The sequence below is a fragment of the Camelina sativa genome, chromosome 11 (assembly GCF_000633955.1).
Source record: "Camelina sativa cultivar DH55 chromosome 11, Cs, whole genome shotgun sequence".
Lineage (NCBI taxonomy): Eukaryota > Viridiplantae > Streptophyta > Magnoliopsida > Brassicales > Brassicaceae > Camelina > Camelina sativa.
This window is the reverse complement of record NC_025695.1, coordinates 12,141,613-12,162,757: the sequence shown is the minus strand read 5'-3', so window position 1 is coordinate 12,162,757 and position 21,145 is coordinate 12,141,613. Positions and strand designations below refer to the sequence as shown.

The following is a 21,145-nucleotide window of genomic DNA, read 5'->3' as shown; positions in this document are numbered from 1 at the left end:
TATTTTGAAATTTGAAATGAGAAGAATATTTTTTTTTTTACCTGTGTATAACATTGAAATCACACATATAGGAGTATATAATTTTTTTTAAAAGTCATCAATCACAATAAAGCTGGTTTTTACCTAAACCTTCTCTTTTTTGTCGAAATAAAAAACATAAACGCAAAGTAAATGAACACTATGTAAACAACCACAATCTAAAGTAACCACAACCTATTCAGCTATATTCTAGGTAACGTTGCTCCTCTTCAACCCAAAAAAAAAAACATTCCCCCTCTTGCAGCTATTATCGTAATGTATATATGGATTCCTACAAAACCAAACAGCAATAGTTTAATTAGCTACCCGGATACTGATATTAGCGAGTGTAATCTACCAATTTGTATATATTATCTAAAGCATTTTTTCATATAAGTAGGGTTCCAAGTTCCAACTATTAGTCTTTCACCGATTCTCATTTTGACATGCTTGCCAATTTTTTAGAAGACAATAAATTATTGTCAATAATGATGCTTGGTTCTTTTTTTTTCTTTACTCTAGGTTCTAACTTATTTTCTATTCCGACTTAAAGCCCATATTCAAACTATCTAAAACATAAAACACCGCTGGGCTCCTTATAACTTTTGGTATTTTGCTAAACAACTTTCAAAAGCTTGTTACTAGTTAATCAAAGCTGTACGATATTTTCCATGACAAATTAAACTACAAAGACATAAAAAAAATCAAGAGCCAAAGACAAAGATATTACTTCAAAATATCATAATATATGATACCAAACGCCACATGTCATAATCATTATTATGTTATAAAGCAAAATCTTTAAAGACGAATCGGATCAAGATAAAGAGAAATAATATTGTCCTTAATTTTGCCTTCAGGTTGGGTTAATCCTTCACCGTAGCTGTAGGCAACGTTGGTCATGCGTGCACAATTGATGGCTTCCTTGAGAACTCGTCTTGGAACATTTTTTGTCATCAAAAACTCTTCATTCACAATTTTGTCGTTGTCCACACGTATTTTGTGAAGTGCCCTAAAAGCTTCGTTTTTGGTAACTCCATATTGCTTCATATAACAGTTGATCCCAGTAGTTACATATCCTCTACTCATATCATCCTAATGAAATCACATAATAACTTATTTATGAATTATGAATACTCAAAGGAAACATAAGGTATTTGGAGCTAGGATAACTATCTCTATTGAGGAATTCAAAGTGATTGTACTCTTGTAGATATGAGGGATTAGTCTCGATAATAAACTATACAGAAATTAAGGAGTAATTTCTCCGTACCTCAAAACCGGCCATGTCATTCATTAGACGCCCGTTTATAGATAATGATTGGATGAGTTTTGGTCTTGATTTGAGCCACTCATAAGCTTTCTCCGTAGCAATATGTCCCATACCCATCAAAGTGCCAGCCATAGTTGCATACATCGTGATCTCAACCTCACCAACCTCCATATAATCCTCAAAGCTAGGAACGTAAGCGGTTTGCGCCCATTTGGCAAGGTCAAGGTTGGATTTCACGAGTCTTTTGAACTGCATGCTCAAAAGTATAAATATGACGAATATTTTACTAAAACAAACAATTCTATTAGGAATCTTCATGCATAGTTTATGAGTTTCAGCTTAAGAGTGAATAGCCTAACGAAACATAATATGTATATTTTTATGAAGCATATAAGAAATATAAAATTGGAGAGAAATGGAAAAATACACAGTAGATAACAATTAACAACTACCCCAACCAAGATGATTTTTTATACATAAAACAACCACAATTTTACATACCCGTACATGTTATAATAATTTGTTATAACATGTCACTAAAAGAGTTTAGATTGGTTACCTCGTCTAGTGTGCCTTTCACGCTGTAAGATCTTCCTTCAGACCCCACTTCTCTTTCGAAATCTTTGAATACATCCATTATAAACTCAAACACGAATTTCAAATAAGTTGGTTGTCTATCCATATCTTTATCAGGAGCCCACCTTGTACATCATCAATATATCTTTCATGATTATCATAATCACTAATATTAATATTGATTTTTTATGGAATTTTAGCATGTAGAGTATAGTACCGTTCTAGGCTATTTGCGAGGATTTCAGCTTCATGAATGGAGGCATATCTATCGAAGGTGTCGTCGATGATGGTTTCGGCTGTGTAGAACTTAGTCAACATAATCCTCGCACGTGAGAACTGCGGCTCAAAGTACATCGATATCACAAAAAAAAATGTAACTCCACGATTCTGTCTCTGAAGTAAGGCGGCAGATTAGATGCAAACTCCAGCTCCTTATACCATCTTGCATCAAAACAAACGGACATTTAGAGATATATGGTTGGAATGAGTGAATAAAAATCCCTATGTACAAGTATTGAGGAGATTACATACTTTGTAACTATTTTGAGCTCCTTGAGGTATAGAAGTTGTAAAAACTTGAAATTGAGCTTCGAAAACTTGAGTATTGTCTCATCATGTTCTTCTACGTGTTCATAGAATGAGATATATTCCATCGCGGCTAGTATTTCCATGTTCCAATGTTGAGATAGACCAAGAGCATTATGTATAAGCCTTGAGAGATGAGGGCGTTCTCGTCCTGCTAACGACTTCAGATGTCTCGTTGTGAAACTCAGTGCTTCGTCCATTATATAATCTTTCATCGTCCTCAAATGAGAGGCTTCGTATAAGCTCAACATGCCCTTAGCATCCTTGGTTAATGAGTCCATGAACTTTCCGTCCTCTCCTTTGAATCTCTTGAACACATCTACGTGCATTAAATATTTTAATACCTTTCCATCGAAGAAGAAATGAACACGGTAACTGATATGTATTTAACTAATGATATGCACACAGTTACTTACCTGACGACATGTTGTGTCCATACGTTCTGAAAACCCAAAATGAGATGGAGATTGTGTAAAGGTCTTGTTCATCCACGATCATATCATCCATCTTTTCAAAGGCATGTGACAAGATCTCTTCGATCTCATTCTCAAAATGATATGCAACACCAAGACTGGTCATCAAATAAATCAAAAGAGTTTGCCTCTTAGCAGAGTCATGGCCTTCGGCTTGGGAATGTGACATGAGAATGTCTTTAACTTTGGGCTTGATTACTTCGAGTTCACTTGCAATGACATCTAGTTCCTAGAAGAAGTTATGGAATAGGACATGAGCATGAACATAACTTTTTTTTTCAATAACAAACATCCTACAAGAAGCGAATTCAGGTAGTGACATAACAATAACAAACATCCTACAAGAAGCGAATTCAGGTAGTGACATAACAATAACATTAAAATATAAACTACTCGCCTACAATCTTAGTTAAGTCAATAGATAATTTAATTGTATTTTTGTTTTTGGTAGCATAATTTTGTTTTGTCTAAGTGTTCTATGCATCATAATATATATAGTGATATATAATATAGAAAATAGACTCACCAATTCATCGAACGGAACATAGAGGAAGTGATCAGCCCATTGTGAGGGTTGCAACTTTCTAAATGTGCGATCGCTTTCATGATCCAAAACAGTTTGAGATTCCATGTTCATAAAAGAGGGACAGGGAAGAGTACTGATGGGGAAGAGAGCAAAACAATGTATATTTATAGATAGATTGAGTACAAGCAAACCAAAACCCATATATGGGCTTTTTGCAATATTTGCAATAAATGGTGCCATTGGTATTAAAAAAAGGTTACGGAAACTTTTTGGAACCTAATTGAATTTAGTAGTTAGCCTCTCATTTCACACGCACAAATAGTGAGGATTTTCTGAAAGTCTCCTGTTCATAATTTTATAAATCATACTTTATATATATATATATATTTTTTTACGATGAAAAATGATTTTATTTATGAATGATGAAAATCATAGTACAATTGTTCTGTTAACCAGTTTGGTGGATCAAAACAATCCGAATATACAATAGAATATTGACAACCAAATTTAGCTAACAAATAGGCAGTTCTACTACAATGACGATGAACAAATGTAAATCTAATGGTATGAAATCGAGTAGACCATTGCCTAATATCGTGAATTAGACCTTTTATTGAGATGTCAGAGAGGCTACCATTGAGAATATTGATTAACACTTGACAATCTCCTTCAAAACAGACAGAAGTTATACCCTTTATCCACACTTGCTGTATTGCCGCTAATAATGCTTTCGTTTCTGCTTCTAAAGCTGTAGTAGCGTGTGAAAGAATAGTAGTTCCCCAACCATTTGACACTAATTTTTATAATTTTTAAAATCATACTTTTCCACTAATATTAGCCCCCAAGAAAAAACGAAGTAAATAATGGGTACGTAAAGGTGCTTTTGGACTTTGGAGTCATACTGGTACTAAATTTGTTATTTTTCCCTTTTGTCATTCATAAAGAATTTTAATATAGTCAAATTGTTGTCATTAGATGTCGTTTATAACTAAACTTTCTTTCAAAAAATAGCAAAAAAAAAAAGAGTAATTAACTAATCAATATAAAATGTTTGATATATAATCTATATAATAAAAAAATCCAATCAAATTAGTTCGAAAATAAATATTTCTAACAAATGATCTACATATATAAACTAAATAATATGTCTAATTAACTAATTAATATGACAAATATAAATCTATATCATCTAACTAATATAGTCCTTTTAGTATGGCGGAGTGTACCGCACGGATTCTCTCTATGCATCTTCCACTCTGCTAGTTTAGATGTGCAAGCAACACTTGATCATACTTAATTTTAGAGACCATTTTCTCACCATCCCAAGGTCTTCTTCTGGCCATGTTTCCCCTCTTTCTTTTTATTTTGGTTGTATCTCTTTTCTATTTTATTTGTTGTTTTTTCTTAAATTAATAAGTTGTAAAAATGTACAGAAAAATTCAGAAAACTGGTATAAAGTTGACCTTTTACCAGAAATATGCATGTTCTACAAATGGAGCGTCATAAGACTAATGTCTTGTATTATATGGTAAATGATCAGCCTTATAAGAACATGAAAATATAATTTTTAATTCTTTTTTTTTTGGTCAAACAACCTTTAATTCTTATAAACCTATATACATGGCAAACGCATGCTAATCTAATCTGGAAGAAAATACGTCATTTTGCAAGGTATGGGCAGTCCGTCGAAAAAAAATTATGGTTCTGTGAATCTCTATCATATAATTAACATGACTCATATCAATGCTTTCAGTTTGAAGTGGAGTGGATAGAGACCACTGTGTAGAATTTTAATTCTCAAAAAAAACCTTCGACTCCATAGTTCGCCGGTTGATGATGGTCCAAGCCCAAGTATTCATTTCTAAAGGAGTTGGATATATATATTGTTCGACTTCCTACAAAGCCAGACATTGGATGAGCGTTGAGGTGGCACATTTGTTGGTTTCGTATATAAGAGAGTAAGACCAACTCCTACGGGTACAACCCTAAAGCGTCTCTTACTGTAATTATATAAAATTTATTTTCAGTTTTTTTTGTTAACTGAATTATTTGTTAGGTGACATGTGTCCACAATTCTCTTACAGTCGTTTCTAACACTTCCTAATTTAGAGACTGTTTTTTTCTTTCTCTTCTGTTTTTTTTTTTAAATTAATTTAACTTCAGTGTTAGACACGCCTAAGACCATTTCTAATGGTTTTTTCTATATTTTTTTTATAATAGAGAAACTCTATAATAAAGATTATTCACCTCTATTATCACCTCTAAAATAGAGTTACTCTATATAGAATAAAAAAATAGCAATCTCTACTATAAAGGTGTGTTAGAGTAAAACTTACTTTTATTATAGAGTTTCTGTATTGTAAAGAAAAAATTAAGGATGAGTTGGAGATGCTTTAAAAAAAAGCTTCTTTAAATAATGATCTTAAACTATTAAATTTCATAGTATAGTTCAGATGAAAAAGGTATGCCAATCTTTGTTAATATTTTTATTAGATACATTGAATCTTTGTTAAGGTTAGTGTTAGAAATAGTTTATTTTAATATAAAAATCTATATATGCATGTGAAATAATCAGATCAAAGTATCCAGTTTATGAGCTTGTTGATCAAAGTGTTAGTCTGTTAGATACCCGAATATATATGTTAGGATTTCCATATATGGCTCTAAGGCACAACTGTTTACACACTAGCACAACCCCCTTCCAGTTCCAGAAGTGAAAGAAACTAATTAACTTTAAATTTCCATGCAAAGCCACTTGTACAAGTGGTAGAAGATGATGCTCATAACTTTAATCTCCATGCAAAGCCACAAGTGGTAGAAGATGATGCTCATAGCTTTAATCTCCATGCAAAGGCCACAAGTGGTAGACGATGGTGCTCATATACTAGGCATCATCATTTCAGTCGCACCAATTGCCACAATTTTTTTAAAAATGATATACCTGTTCTGATCTTATCTTCGTCGAAATCATGCTCTGTTACTTCATAAAATTCATAATCTTTCATTTGACTATTTTATTTCTTTTACCTATAAAATTTACATATAAAGCTTTTAAAACGTAATTGTGGAGTCGTGATAGACTGAATTTGTTGTTTTCCTTTGACAGAGTCTAATTCTTGGAATAAATGTTGCTAAGAATAAATTTCTTAATTTTATTACTTAATTGAAAACATAACTAAGTGTAAAGAGAGAAACTTAACAAAAAAAATTCTCTTCAAAAATGTAAAAGACATGCTCTGTGTACTAAGTGTACTTTGAAAAATCATAATATTCATAAAACTGATATGATATGTTCATATGAACTGAATAAGATATGAATATATGATATGTTCATCGTACGTCCTCTCGTTTTGTCATTTATTTCTTCTATTTCCGTGCGTATTCTCTCGATATGGAAAGAGATTTGCTGCAGGAATTATAACGCATAGATCCCCGTCATATCTCGAACAAGAGAGAATGACATTATGACAACAGACCCAATTTGGTGGGGAGTAGTCGTAATCGGGTACCAAAACCCTCCGGTACTGATGAAGTGTACCTAACCCAAAGCTTGGAAAAATAATAAGAGAGATATTAGAAGTTGAAGTCTAGAAACGAGTCAAGATACGTACATATACGTACTTGCTTATCATGAGCTAATATTCTATTGTTATGTTTTAGTTTAAAACTCAGTAACAACTAACACAAAACCTGTATTATTGTGCATTTACATTTATTTATTTTTCAGTTGGAAAATAAAATAAACTATATGCATTAGAATAATCAACTTAGTGTAGAAAGCAATCTTGCTTGACCACTCTTTTATAATGTTTAATAAACTAAGCCACTAAATCTTAAAAGATAAAAAGTATATAAATAAGATCTTCGTTTTGTTTATATCAACAGGGTACAATCCCATGTTCTTTTACAGGTCATGTACCACGGTTCCTGCTTAAGTATCAATATAAATACAGATATGCTTTCTCGGCCTATATAAATCAGATATGATTTTGTCAATAGATTAATCTACTTTTTCCTGCATCATCATATATATATAGTGGCTACTCGTGTAACATGTGGTGTTATTTAAAATAAGGATATCCAATCAAAGTTGATTATTGTTGAAGGTGATGATCGTACGAAATAACAAAAAGATATGATTTTAGGGGAAAAAGATATATTATTTCATAGAACTCACCAAAAGTTGGTAATTTACAGAATAATCTGAAATTCACCGAGGTAAGAGATACAAATAATGAAATGAAATTGAACTAATCAAAGTACCGACCTTAGGTTTAGAGATAGAATTGAGAAATATTCATGAATCCTCCTAGGTGTCTGATAAACCATTAATGATACTTGATCTCACATATGCGACATATGAAAAAAAAAAATCTTAAATAATCCTATTGGCAAAAAATATACAACCAGCCTAAGATAACACCTAGCCTAAGTTGATTTGTGAATTAACTGAGGAAAATGGTGCCTGAAGGAAACTTGTAGCTGCAAAAAAAATATTCTTTTGTATTTCTCGACAGTATTACCTAGCTAGTGACCAATCCATTTTTGCATCTCACCAGTGAAAGTGAATGAATTCCCTCGAGGGAATTGATCTCATTAGCAGGCCTTAAGTGGTCACAGGAGATACAGAGAATATCAGAGATTGTGCTAATTACATGATTATATGGATTTGATTACAGTCTAATATATACACATATGTAAACTAAATATTACATTGATTAGGTGTTATCTTTCACCCTTCCACAATTTAAGCGTAGGGACTGCAGACGGTTAAGCTGGACTTGAAGTCGTTGAATAGCATTATTGGTGGTCCTTTGGTGAAAATATCCGTAAACTGTAGGGAAGAGAGAACATGTAGAACTTTGACCTGGCCCATCGCAACTTTCTCTCGAACAAAGTGAATATCAATTTCTACATGTTTTGTTCGTTGATGCTTGACAGAATTTGTGGCGAGATAGACAGTGATGTTGTTGTCACAATAAAAAATTGAAGCGTTGGAGATAGTGCAGCCAAGTTCAAGAAGAAGATTGCGAATCCAACAAAGCTCAGCAACAGTGTTAGCAACTCCTTTATATTCTGCTTCAGCACTGGAGCGGGAGACCGTTTGCTGACGTTTTGAGGACCAAGATATGAGGTTTGAACCGAGATAAACGCAATAACCAGACTTTGATCAGCGTGTATAAGGACAACCTGTCCAATCTGCGTCGGATTACGCTGTCAAGGTGTCTATAGGTCCTTTGTAGAGTTGTAGACCGTAAGTTTTGGTGCCTTGAATGTAACGTATTATCTGTTTGAGTGCTTGGATATGGGGCTATCGGGGTGAGTGCATGAAGAGACAGATTTGTTGAAATAGCATAAGATATCTCAGGACGGGTGAATGTTAGATATTGTAACGCGCCGGTGAGACTCCAATAGGCAGTAGGATCAGCGACCAAGTCACCTATATCAGCAGATAGCTTTGAGTTCAAGTCAACCGGGGTCGTACATGGCATACAATTACTCATGCCAGCACGAGAGATAATATCTTGAGCATATGCTTCTTGGCTAAGAAACAGTCCTTTTGTATTGAAGTCTGCTTTAATGTCGAGGAAGTAGCTGAGCTTACCTATATCTCTCATTGGAAATTCAGTTTTAAGAGAGGTTATGATCCATTGAAGGAACGTGTGATCAGAGGCAGTGAGTATGATATCATTGACGTATAGCAAAAGGTATGTCATCTTTGTTCCATATTTGCAAACAAACAAAGAAGCATCTGTTTTGCATGATTGAAAGCGGAGAGTATGAAGAAATTTGGCAAACCGCACATTCCATGCTCTTGGAGCTTGTTTAAGCCCGTAGGTAGCTTTACGAAGTATACAAACATGATTCGAATATTATGGATTAACAAAGTCAGGCGGTTGATGCATATACACTGTTTCGTCGAGCTCACCATGGAGAAACGCATTTTTGACGTCTAGTTGGTGTATAGGCCAATCACGAGCAAGGCTGACGTCAAGAACTGTGCGTATAGTTGCTGGTTTGACGATTGGACTGAATGTTTCGGTGAAGTCAACACCAGCATCTTGAGACTTGCCATTCGCCACCAATCTAGCTTTGTGACGAGTAAGAGAGCTACATGCATTATATTTATGCTTGAATAGCCACATAGAGCGAACAATGTTAGCATCTTTAGGACGAGGCACAATATCTCATGTCTTAGTCTTAATCATAGCACCATACTCATCTGTTATTGGAGGATTCCAGTTCGGATCAGAGAGAGCTTTTAGATCACTGTTTGGGAGAGTATAAACAGATGTGAGAAGGGACATGATAGGTTTGGGTTTGTGAATGCTAGCCTTACTCCGTGTGGTCATGGAGTGGCGAAGCGGGGGAGGAGGAGCTACAACAGTTGTTGGTGCAGAGGAAATGGTTTACGAAAGTGAAGGAGTGGGGGCTGTCGCTGGTTGTGAAGGTGGTGGAAACGAAGGAGATGATTGAAGGATTTCATGAAAGAGAGGGGAAGGCTCATCGATTGTCTGAAGGAATTGATATGTTGCAGTTTGAGATTGTTTTTCAGCTGCTGGGAAGACAGTCTCATCAAACAACATGTGACGAAAGATAATGATCTTTTTTATCTTGAGATCAAGACATCGATAGCCACTGTGTTGAGATGGATAGCCTAGGAAGAGACACAGAGTTGATCGAGGAGAGAGTTTGTGGAGGTTAGAGTGGTTACGATTGGGAAAACAGAGGCATCCAAATACTTTTAAATTGTCGTATTTGGGGAGTTTGTTAAAGAGAATTGTGAATGGGATTTGATTGTTAATTTCAGAAAAGGAAGAATATTTAGAAGATGAACAACAACATGCAACGCCTTTACCTAGTAAGATGGTGACAAATGAGCTTGGAAAAGAAGAGCACGAATCGTAGTATTGATGGTACGAATCATACGTTCTGATTTTCCAATTTGTTGAGAGATGTGGGCACAAGAAAATCTGACTTGTATACCATGCGTATCAAAGTATTGATGGAAGTCAGAATTGTTGTACTCACCACCGTGGTCACATTGTAAGGATTTGACTTTAGATTTGAATTGTGTTTTAATAACCCCCATAAGATGTAGAAACTTTGAGAATACTTCACTTTTGCGACGGAGTGGATAAATCCATAGAAAATGAGAATGGTGATCAAGAAATAAAACATAATAGCGAAAGTCGTTGATGCTTGGTATTGGAGATATCCAAACATCAGAGTGGAGTAATTCAAAAGGTTTAGAAACAGAAGAATCTGATTTGCAAAATGGAAGTTTTATTGCTTTTCCAAGATGACAAGCCGTGTAAGAGTTCATTAGGCTGTCTTTATTACAATGAATAGAATTTGAAGAAAAAACAGAGCAAAGTGTGGCATTATTGGTGTGACTGAGACATTTGTGCCAAAGACTCGGTGAAGCCAGAAGAGCAAGAGAAGAGGACAACGGTTTTTGAAAAGAGCTTGAGAGTGGGTAGTGGTCGCCAGAGTTGTTACTGCGGAGCAGAACTTTCCGTGTCGTGAGATCTTTCACAGAGAAACCAAAATGATCAAACTCAACAGAACATCAATTGTCTATGGTGAATTGTCGGACCGAAATAAGATTTTTGACAATTTTAGGTGTGACAAGGATTTGATTTAAAGAAAGAGGACGAGAGTTGGAAGAAATAGAGGAAGAACCAGAAGCAGTGATAAGAATTATTAAACCATCACCGACAATGACAGAGTGTTTGATGTTAGGATTAAGATTAGAGTGAATCATACATGCCGATGCTGCCAAATGAGCAGTGGCTGCGGAGTCCATGTACCTTCCCGCAGCAGATGGATCAGCCAAGGTCATGGTGTTGAAGGCATGAGAAAAATTGGTTGTTGGCTGTAACTCAGTGATGTGTGCTTGTGGAAGAGGAGTTGCAAGTCGGGAACCAAGAATCCCACGGTTGGGTTGTTGAAATGGAAACTGAGCCCAAGGCATGACTTGGTTAGGCCACTGCTGAAATGGAATGGGCCAATACTTAGGGGACCAATTGGGAAAATTAGATCTAGGGGTGGTGTTTCGGCCTTTGAACTTGTTGTTTGTGTGGCGACGATTTCATCGGAAGTCCGTTTGGTGGTGGCCGTGAGCAGCTCGTGGTGGATTGCTGACCACCGTGAGAGCAGAAGGTGTGGAGGCATGATCAGTGTGAGAGGCCACTGGGGGAAGTGATTTCTTGAGGCGAGACTCATCCATCTCGAGCATGGATTTTTGCGCTTTCAAAGGAGGGAAACGGATCTTTGTGTTTGATGACATTGATAATGTAATCAAACTTGCCATTGAGGCCATTGAGAATGTACATCACAAGAGTCCGGTCAGAGACGGGAGCATCAACATTGGCAAGGAGATCAGACAAGGATTTAAGCTTTTGACAGTACACCTGAATCGACTGATCACCGATCTGAAGCGTACGTAGGTCGTTGTCAAGCGGGATCGCCCGTGCTTTTTTATTGTTGCAGAATTGATTTTCGATGCGGACCCAGATGTCACGGGCAGAACCACCAGTTTTGAAGGAGCTGCGGAAGAGTTGAGGAGCTAGCGTTCCATAGATCCAGAGTTTCACCAGTCCATCACGCTTGTGCTAGAGGGTATCATTAGCGTTAGTAGGGAGCGACGTGCCGTCGACATGACCAGAGACGTCAAAGGTGAGACAATGAGTAAGGAATAGTTCATGGCAAGCATCATAGTTGTGGTCGTCAAGATCCAGAATCAAGGGGATGTGATATTTGATGTTGGTGACACCAAAAGCTCGATCAATGGTGAGAGCAGGGGGAGTAGCCATTGAAGACGAAAAGGAAGAAGTGAAAGAAAGAAAAGAAGGAGAAAACAATAATAATAATAATCAGGAGCGAGGAGGCTCTGATATCATAAAAATAAATGAATTCTCTCTAGAGGATTGATCTCATTAGCAGGCCTTAAGTAGCCAGAGGAGATACAGAGAATAGCATGATTACAGGGATTTGACTACAGTCTAATATATACACATATGTAAACTAAATATTACATTGATTAGGTGTTATCTTTCAACCAGATTAATAGTCTTCAATATATTTTGCATTGTTTTTTAACTATGCCAGTTTGATTAATTTCAAAGTACATTCACATGAAATCTAACTTAGAGGGGGGTATTGAACTTCGATTTGATAGAATTTTGTAGGATTTTAATATTTTAGAATTCTGAAAGATTTTAAAAGATGTTTAGGAGATTTGATTGTGTTTTGGATTTTTTTCTTTTTTTTTAGAAAATGAAATGTGATTCTATGAGATTCTAGTAAATTTTGTATGATTTTACAACACACAAANGGAGATTGGCACAAGGGGCAGAGTTTCTTATTAGACGTTAAGAACCACTTGTCTAAACATGCTTTGTGAAACTTGTACTTGCACGTCACGCAAGCCCGCCTTGGAAGGCTGTGATTCACGGTGTGAATCACACTGTAACATATCGGGCAGTCCTCTACTCCTTCAAATTCCTTATCCGAGTTTCGCTTCCATATCCTTATCGCCTCCGCCAGAGCCCCATTCTGCTTTCAGTAACACATTAAAAAGAAAAGAAAACATTTAGTAACTCAATTAAGTCAACTATGTTACTGTGGGCTTTAGATGGAGGGAACAATATTAATCATATATTTTCGTGAATCTACCAACCTTTTCTGCCACCGTATAATTGGTCTATTCAGGTTAACAAAGATCTACATGACTCATAAAGTACAGTACCTGATTACGAACAAACAGTTGCATAGACATCAACCACTTCCTCTGCTTTGCATCGCTTATGCCAATACTTTTTGTGCAATTAACGTCAACAGGCCTGAGTGGTTAATATCATATGGTTTTGTAGGAGCTAGAAGATGTAGAGGAAAACTTAAAAACTGAGGAGAAAGATGCACAAGCTTCTCTAGATGCAAGTCAGTCCAAAAGCTCTGGTGAATCTGTTGTTCAGCGTGATGGGAATGGAAGAGAAGAAGCAAATACATAGGCTATGAAATCTTTTATGCTAGAGAAGTTGGAGAGCAAAAAGAATGATTTGGTTAGTTTTCATTTTACCTTTATGGATTAGAATTCTCTAATCCTGGCTTTGTATCTAATGGTAATGTAAATTAAATTTTCTTTTTAGAGTTCAATGGAAGAAAAAAGTTCAGGATTTAGAGAGGAGTTGGGCTGTTATACAGGAAAGAGCACTGAAGCTGTTAAAATACTTGTTTATACATTACCATTAGATACTTTTTGTCATCCAATGGTACTTTTTGTCATCCAATCTGATTAGTTGTTAAAATACTTGTTTATCACCATTCATAACCATTACGTCCTCAACATACTATATGAAACCAAAAATCTTTGTTAATAGCTTATTTAAGTAAGATTCCTATAGAAATCTGTTTGTGGTTCCATTAGATAGGTTGATAGCGTGAACTGTTCATTCACATTATCTGACTAGAAATTGTTTGCTTTCACAGCTCAGAGAGAGAAGACACTGGATAAACAACTTCATAGTCTAATCGAGCAATTAGCTGCAAAGCAGGTCCATCTTAAGCCAAATTAGTCTCCACCTTTACTTTTCACGGTTTCTTAACAGAAACTTTTGATATGTCTATCAGGCACAAGCAGAGGGGATTGTTGGTGAGATTCATTCGAATGAGATGGAGTTAGAGAGACTAAACAGTTTATGGAGAAGGTATGAGAGCTTTAACGTTGAGGGGAACGCTGCAAGGAACAGATTTAAGAGAACAAATTCAGATAGAGGATTTGGTAAGAAACTGGAAGCCGGATCACGAGATCCATCTCCGTTTCATCCTTCGTATATGTAGCAACTACTTCGTTTGCCGCTTTACTTATGCTGACTGAAAAGCTCTCATCATTAAAGTCTGCCTTCTTTATCTGCGGCTCACATAAACAATGAACAGAATATTTACAAATGCATTAGTGAGACTTCAATGCAACTCTCAGAGATGAGAAATTTTTTTTATTGGACATACCTGAGACAGTTCGTTCTTTATCAAAGAGACTGTTTATTTTTTATTTTTTATGAAATCATTCAAAATTCTACTTGAAAAGGTAGGATTTTGTTACCCATATTTGTCAACTAAAAAACAAATTAAAGTCTTGCAGAATCATACAAAGTAGCATTTTTAAAAAATTTGTGATATTTTAAATAACACTAGATTTCAAGTAAGTATTCTAAATCCATAATTGAATAACAAGAGATTTTAGATTGTTTTAAATGATTTTACATAAATTCAAATTGAATAACATAGGATTTTAAAAATTTTTTTTAAATCATCAATTGAATAACAAATTATTTTAAAAATTCTCTAGAATCTTTCAAAATATCAAGTTGAATACCCCCTCTTAATTTTCTATATAGTGTCCAACGTACGGTGTGAAGATTTATATATGATGCAGTCTTTTAGTATTAATGCTTTTTATATGTTTCTTTCATTCTTTGCATCCAAATTGTTTTCTCTCCGAGAAATTGTCATCTTCTCATATATCAATCAATCAGCGTGAAATTAAGAATATTTCAGTATTATGGAGCAAACAACATATCGCCACATCCTTTTACATATGAACGAAACTACCCTCCTGATTTATTTCCGAGAGAGATCTTAAGATATATCTCTTTCATATGTATAAAAATATTATTTCTCCTTACCACTCATGTTTTTGTTTCGGTTTCTTTGTAATTGATTCAAACTCACAATGTTACTGACCAAAATATGTTATACAATGGTTTAATTAGTTTGGCGTTGTTATATCACCTTCCAAGTTCATATCCACATAATAAACATTGTTGAAAAAATAATGGGATGACAAGAACTCAGTTTTTTTATTAACATGAAATCTAGCTGAGACATTGATTGTAGTTTTGTACCCTAAACTTTGGATAAAGTAGAAGCTGGGAAGGCAATCAAAGGGAACTTGCGGCAAACTTCAATACCGGTTGTTTCAGCTAGATAGTACTCATCATCATCTCCAAGTGGTCTATTCTCGACTTTCCAGTTAAACCGGTACACAAAGTTTGCCAACGCCACTTCAATTAAAGTTGTTGCAAAGTCTATGGCAGGACATAACCTTCTTCCCGATCCGAATGGAATGAAGTTGAAGTCTTGTCCTCGAAAGTCTAGTGGTAAATCCAAATGCCTCTCTGGCTTAAACTCTTCTGCATCTGGTCCCCATTTTGCGGTGTCTCGATGAATGGCCCAAGCGTTGATGAATACCTGCTCAACCAATACCATGCACCATATTTTTATAGTTTTCTTATCAAATATGATTAATTTTTTGGCTTCCTGGTTTAGTTACTTACCATTGTGCCGGCCGCAATATCATAACCCTTTAGTTTGACATCTTCACTTAGTAGTCTGGGAATTAACAATGGGCCTGGGGGATGTAGTCGAAGGACTTCTTTAATCACAGCTTTTAGGTATTTCATATTCTCAACTTCTTCTTCTGATACATATAACTTATTTCTCGTATACATTCGGATCTCTTCTTGGAGTTTTTTCATAGACTCTGGATGTCTTATTAGAAGTATCATTGCCCAGTCAATGGCCGTGAAAAATGTTGTTGTTCCTCCTAAGAAAATATCCTATAAAACAAGCAAAATTTCATGTTTATTAACATTATGTTTAATTAATTTAAAATCAAGTGACTCTCTAGTTTATATTTATTTATTAGATTTAAGTAAAGGATGTTTTTCTTAAGTACCAAAATGATGAGTCTGATGTCGCTTCTAGCAAGCTCGAATCCATTTGTCTTGTCTCTTTGAATTTGTAACAATATATCAACAAAATCTAATGTCTCTTTCTTCTCAACTTCATCTACATGTTCTTGAACCACTCGTTCGAGAAACTCCACAAACGTTTTGCTTACCTCTTCCATTTTACGATCCAAACCGCGGAGTTTATCTATCCAAGCCAAACTAGGGATGTAATCTCCGACCGGGAAAGCGCCTAGAAGCTCCAAGATTTTTCTCAATTGGTATTCAAAATTGCTAGTGTTTTCCTCGCGGCTATACTTTCTTCCCATAGCAACTCTACATATCACATCGTTTGACATATTAAGGAGTAAATTACTTAGATTTACCGGCAAAGAAGAAGAGCTTGCTTTCTCAAGCTTCTCCATCACTATATTTATCTCTTCTTCTCTTACTTTCTCAAAGGAACTAACCATTCGCTTACCGAGGAGATGGATAGTACACACACTCTTCATCCAAAAAAAGATATAAAAAAAAACAAAAAAACTCCATCAGCTAATAAACAGATAAATTATTCTTAAAGATCAAGATTAAAATATATAAAAATTTGGTATAAATAATATATCAAAAAGTCATACCTTCATCTGTCTCCAATATTCGCCGTAGGAGGAAAAGGCCACATCTCGCCCGCCGTTCATAATTATATCGACAGCTTTGGTTTTAGGACGGTTGGCAAACTTAAGGTCGTGTGTTTTCAAGACGTCATGAGCTACGTCAGCGGATGAGACAACGAGGGTAGGGACACGGCCGAAGTGAAGGAGCATGAGCGGACCATAGCGGAGGCTAAGGGAACGAAAGGAGCGGTGAGGGTGGAGGCTGAGCTGATGGAGGTTTCCAATCACCGGAAGCCGCCACGGAGAGGGTGGTTGGTTAAGTTTGGTGGTGGTGGTTCGTTTGAGGAGTGGGTTTAGGAAGAAGAGAAAAGCTAAGAAAGTTGTAAAGCATAGAGAGATTTATATCATTTCCATATCTGATATCTCTATACTCGTGTGAGTGATGAAAGATTGAGAGGAGTGCGTGGTGCGCTTAAATTGATGAGATCAATAATATTACTTTGACTATCTATATCATCATATCTTATTATTTTAACCTTATAAAAACAAAAGAAAAAACGAAAAAAGATTCAAAAAAAGTCAGATAATATATGAAAAAAATAAGAATTGATACATATATTCTAAATAAATTTGATTAAATATTTTCGTATATTTCCAAAAATATTGAATGTGATAAAAAGGAACTTGTAGATTATTCTTAGATTAGAACATAAAATATCAAAATACATTTTAAAAAATTCATTTACAATAATAATAAAATCGTCTTCGTTCCCCTCTTCAGCCCTCTCGGCTCTCCATATACTCCAATTTCTCCATTTTGGTCATCCCTTGCGGTTATATCTAAAACCAATAATTTTGTTGTCGATCGTATTGAAGCTATATTAATCTTACGGCTTAAAATGACTTTTAGTTTTAACTTGATGATATGCGAATATTTTTTCTATTTTTGTTAAAAAAATAGAAGAGCCATAGGTGAATCAAGATCCTCATAATGGCATAACTGTGTTCCTTTCTACACAAACTTTTCCTTCCAAGATATTTCAAAGTGTTCTTTTGCCCTAGATTAAATTTCGGTATCAGATATATGTTCTCCTATAGTTCTATTCTACTATTGTTTCTAAAGCCATAGAAGAAAGTAGTTTCATTTTTTCAAATTTATTTTGTAATGATAAAGTTTGTTCATGTTCTTTGATTGAATATGCAGTTCTAAAATCAAAAATTCCTATTTGATATATATTTTGTGGATTAACATGCGCTAGTTGATCTTTTGATATTTCTCGATTAAAGGTTGTAATTTTTGACATAATTTCTCTTGAATTAATTATTTTTTTAGATGTAGAAGATGATGCATGCTTAGCCTTAAACAACTTTCTAATCTTAGATGCCATGTTACTCAAATGCATTGGATTGTCACACATTCTGATCCTAGAAACAGTAACAAAGCTGTTGACTGCTTCGAATCAATGTTTTCTCGGTTTTAGCCTATTTTGGGACAAAATGGGTATAAGTGGTGTCTAAACACTCCAAATTCAACCCGAACTCTTATAATTAGTCAAATGCATTGGATTGTTACATATTTTGACCCTAGAAAGAGTAACATAGCTGTTTACTGCTTCGAATCAACGTTTTCTCTCGGTTTTAGCCAGTTTTCTTTTTTTAAGCCTGTTTTGGGATAAAACGGGTTTAAGTGTTGTCTAAACACTCCAAATTCATTCCGAACTCTTACAATTAGTCAATTGCATTGGATACTCACATATTCTGACCCTAGAAACAGTAACAAAGCTGTTTACTGCTTTGAATCAATGTTTTCTCGGTTTTAGCTTTTTTCGGGACAAAATGGGTAAAAGTGGTGTCTAAACACTCCAAATTAAACCGAACTCTTACAATAAGTCAAATGCATTCGATTGTCACACATTTTGACCCAAGAAACACAAACAAAGCTGTTTACTGCTTCGAATTAATGTTTTCTCGGTTTTAGCCTGTTTTCTTATTTTAAGCCTGTTTTGTGACAAAATGGGTATAAGTTTTGTCTAAACACTCCAAATTCAACCTGAAATCTTATAATTAGTCAAATGCATTGGATTGTTACATATTTTGACCCTAGAAAGAGTAACATAGCTGTTTACTGCTTCGAATTAATGTTTTCTCGGTTTTAGCTTTTTTCCGGACAAAATGGGTAAAAGTGGTGTCTAAACACTCCAAATTCAACCCGAACTCTTAGAATTAGTCAAATGCATTGGATTGTTACATATTTTGACCCTAGAAAGAGTAACATAGCTGTTTACTGCTTCGAATTAATGTTTTCTCGGTTTTAGCTTTTTTCCGGACAAAATGGGTAAAAGTGGTGTCTAAACACTCCAAATTCAACCCGAACTCTTAGAATTAGTCAAATGCATTGGATTGTTACATATTTTGACCCTAGAAAGAGTAACATAGCTGTTTACTGCTTCGAATTAATGTTTTCTCGGTTTTAGCTTTTTTCCGGACAAAATGGGTAAAAGTGGTGTCTAAACACTCCAAATTCAACCCGAACTCTTAGAATTAGTCAAATGCATTGGATTGTTACATATTTTGACCCTAGAAAGAGTAACATAGCTGTTTACTGCTTCGAATTAATGTTTTCTCGGTTTTAGCTTTTTTCCGGACAAAATGGGTAAAAGTGGTGTCTAAACACTCCAAATTCAACCCGAACTCTTAGAATTAGTCAAATGCATTGGATTGTTACATATTTTGACCCTAGAAAGAGTAACATAGCTGTTTACTGCTTCGAATTAATGTTTTCTCGGTTTTAGCTTTTTTCCGGACAAAATGGGTAAAAGTGGTGTCTAAACACTCCAAATTCAACCCGAACTCTTAGAATTAGTCAAATGCATTGGATTGTTACATATTTTGACCCTAGAAAGAGTAACATAGCTGTTTACTGCTTCGAATTAATGTTTTCTCGGTTTTAGCTTTTTTCCGGACAAAATGGGTAAAAGTGGTGTCTAAACACTCCAAATTCAACCCGAACTCTTAGAATTAGTCAAATGCATTGGATTGTTACATATTTTGACCCTAGAAAGAGTAACATAGCTGTTTACTGCTTCGAATTAATGTTTTCTCGGTTTTAGCTTTTTTCCGGACAAAATGGGTAAAAGTGGTGTCTAAACACTCCAAATTCAACCCGAACTCTTAGAATTAGTCAAATGCATTGGATTGTTACATATTTTGACCCTAGAAAGAGTAACATAGCTGTTTACTGCTTCGAATCACCGTTTTCTCTCGGTTTTAGCCTGTTTTCTCTGTTTAAGCATGTTTTAAGATAAAACGGTTTAAGTGTTGTCTGAACACTCCAAATTCATCCCGACCTCGTACAGTTAGTTAAATGCATTGGAATGTCACACATTCTGACCCTAGAAACACTAACAAATCTGTTTACTGCTTCGCATCAATGTTTTCTCGGTTTTAGCCTGTTTTCTCGGTTTTAGCATGTTTTCTTGGTTTTAGCCTGTTTTCTCTGTTTAAGCATGTTTTAAGATAAAACGGTTTAAGTGTTGTCTAAACACTCCAAATTCATCCCGAACTCGTACAGTTAGTCAAATGCATTGGATTGTCACACATTCTGACCCTATAAACAATAACAAATTTGTTTACTGCTTCGCATCAATGTTTTCTCGGCTAAAGCCTGTTTTCTCTGTTTAAGCTTGTTTTAAGATAAAACGGGTTTAAGTGTTGTCTAAACACTCCAAATTCATCCCGAACTCTTACAGTTAGTCAAATGCATTGGATTGTCACACATTCTGACCCTAGAAACGGTAACAAAGCTGTTTATTGCTTCAAATCAATATTTTTTCGGTTTTAGCTTGTTTCAGGACAAAATGGGTAAAAGTGGTGTCTAAACACTCCAAATTCAACCCGAACTCTTATAATTAGTCAAATGCATTGGATTGTTACATATTTTGACCCTAGAAAGAGTAGCATAGCTGTTTACTGCTTCGAATCAACGTTTTCTCTCGGTTTTAGCCTTTTTCTCTATTTAAGCATGTTTTGGGATAAAACGGGTTTAAGTGTTGTCTAAACACTCCAAATTCATCCCGAACTCTTACAGTTAGTCAAATGCATTGGATTGTCACACATTCTGACCCTAGAAACAATAACAAATCTGTTTACTGCTTCACATCAATGTTTTCTCGGCTAAAGCCTGTTTTCTCTGTTTAAGCATGTTTTAAGATAAAACGGGTTTAAGTGTTGTCTAAACACTCCAAATTCATCCAGAACTCTTACTATTAGTCAAATACATTGGACTGTCACACATTTTTGACCCTAGAAATAGTAACAAAGCTATTTACTGCTTCGAATCAATGTTTTCT

General features: G+C 35.2%; 2 protein-coding genes, 1 long non-coding RNA gene and 2 pseudogenes across 3 annotated transcripts; 1 reads left to right on the top strand and 4 right to left on the bottom strand.

Annotated features, from left to right (window-relative positions):
• Positions 661 to 3,576, bottom strand: LOC104723013 (annotated as a pseudogene).
• Positions 8,661 to 9,759, bottom strand: LOC109127262 (annotated as a pseudogene).
• Positions 11,677 to 12,270, bottom strand: LOC104727890. The gene is made up of 2 exons (XM_010446951.1): positions 12,108 to 12,270; positions 11,677 to 12,023 (listed from the first exon to the last, which is right to left on the bottom strand). The coding sequence occupies exons 1-2, from the start codon at positions 12,268 to 12,270 to the stop codon at positions 11,677 to 11,679; spliced, it is 510 nt and encodes a 169-aa protein (XP_010445253.1).
• Positions 13,441 to 14,248, top strand: LOC104723012. The gene is made up of 3 exons (XR_757269.2): positions 13,441 to 13,518; positions 13,946 to 14,010; positions 14,087 to 14,248. It is a non-coding gene; the product is annotated as an uncharacterized LOC104723012 (long non-coding RNA).
• Positions 15,225 to 17,300, bottom strand: LOC104723010 (putative cytochrome P450 71A28). Its single transcript, XM_019232686.1, has 4 exons — positions 16,821 to 17,300; positions 16,194 to 16,691; positions 15,793 to 16,074; positions 15,225 to 15,706 (listed from the first exon to the last, which is right to left on the bottom strand). Exons 1-4 carry the CDS (start codon positions 17,004 to 17,006, stop codon positions 15,362 to 15,364), a joined length of 1,311 nt encoding a protein of 436 aa, XP_019088231.1. The 5' UTR covers positions 17,007 to 17,300; the 3' UTR covers positions 15,225 to 15,361.

Coding starts and splice junctions, on each gene's coding strand:
- LOC104723010 (XM_019232686.1), bottom strand. CDS start 17,006: ATGCTCCTTCACTTCGGCCGTGTCCCTACCCTCGTTGTCTCATCCGCT. Junction 16,075..16,193: donor ACATCAGACTCATCATTTTG/GTACTTAAGAAA, acceptor CTTGTTTTATAG/GATATTTTCTTAGGAGGAAC. Junction 15,707..15,792: donor ATATTGCGGCCGGCACAATG/GTAAGTAACTAA, acceptor TTGGTTGAGCAG/GTATTCATCAACGCTTGGGC.
- LOC104727890 (XM_010446951.1), bottom strand. CDS start 12,270: ATGGCTACTCCCCCTGCTCTCACCATTGATCGAGCTTTTGGTGTCACC. Junction 12,024..12,107: donor CGTCTCTGGTCATGTCGACG/GCACGTCGCTCC, acceptor ATGGAACGCTAG/CTCCTCAACTCTTCCGCAGC.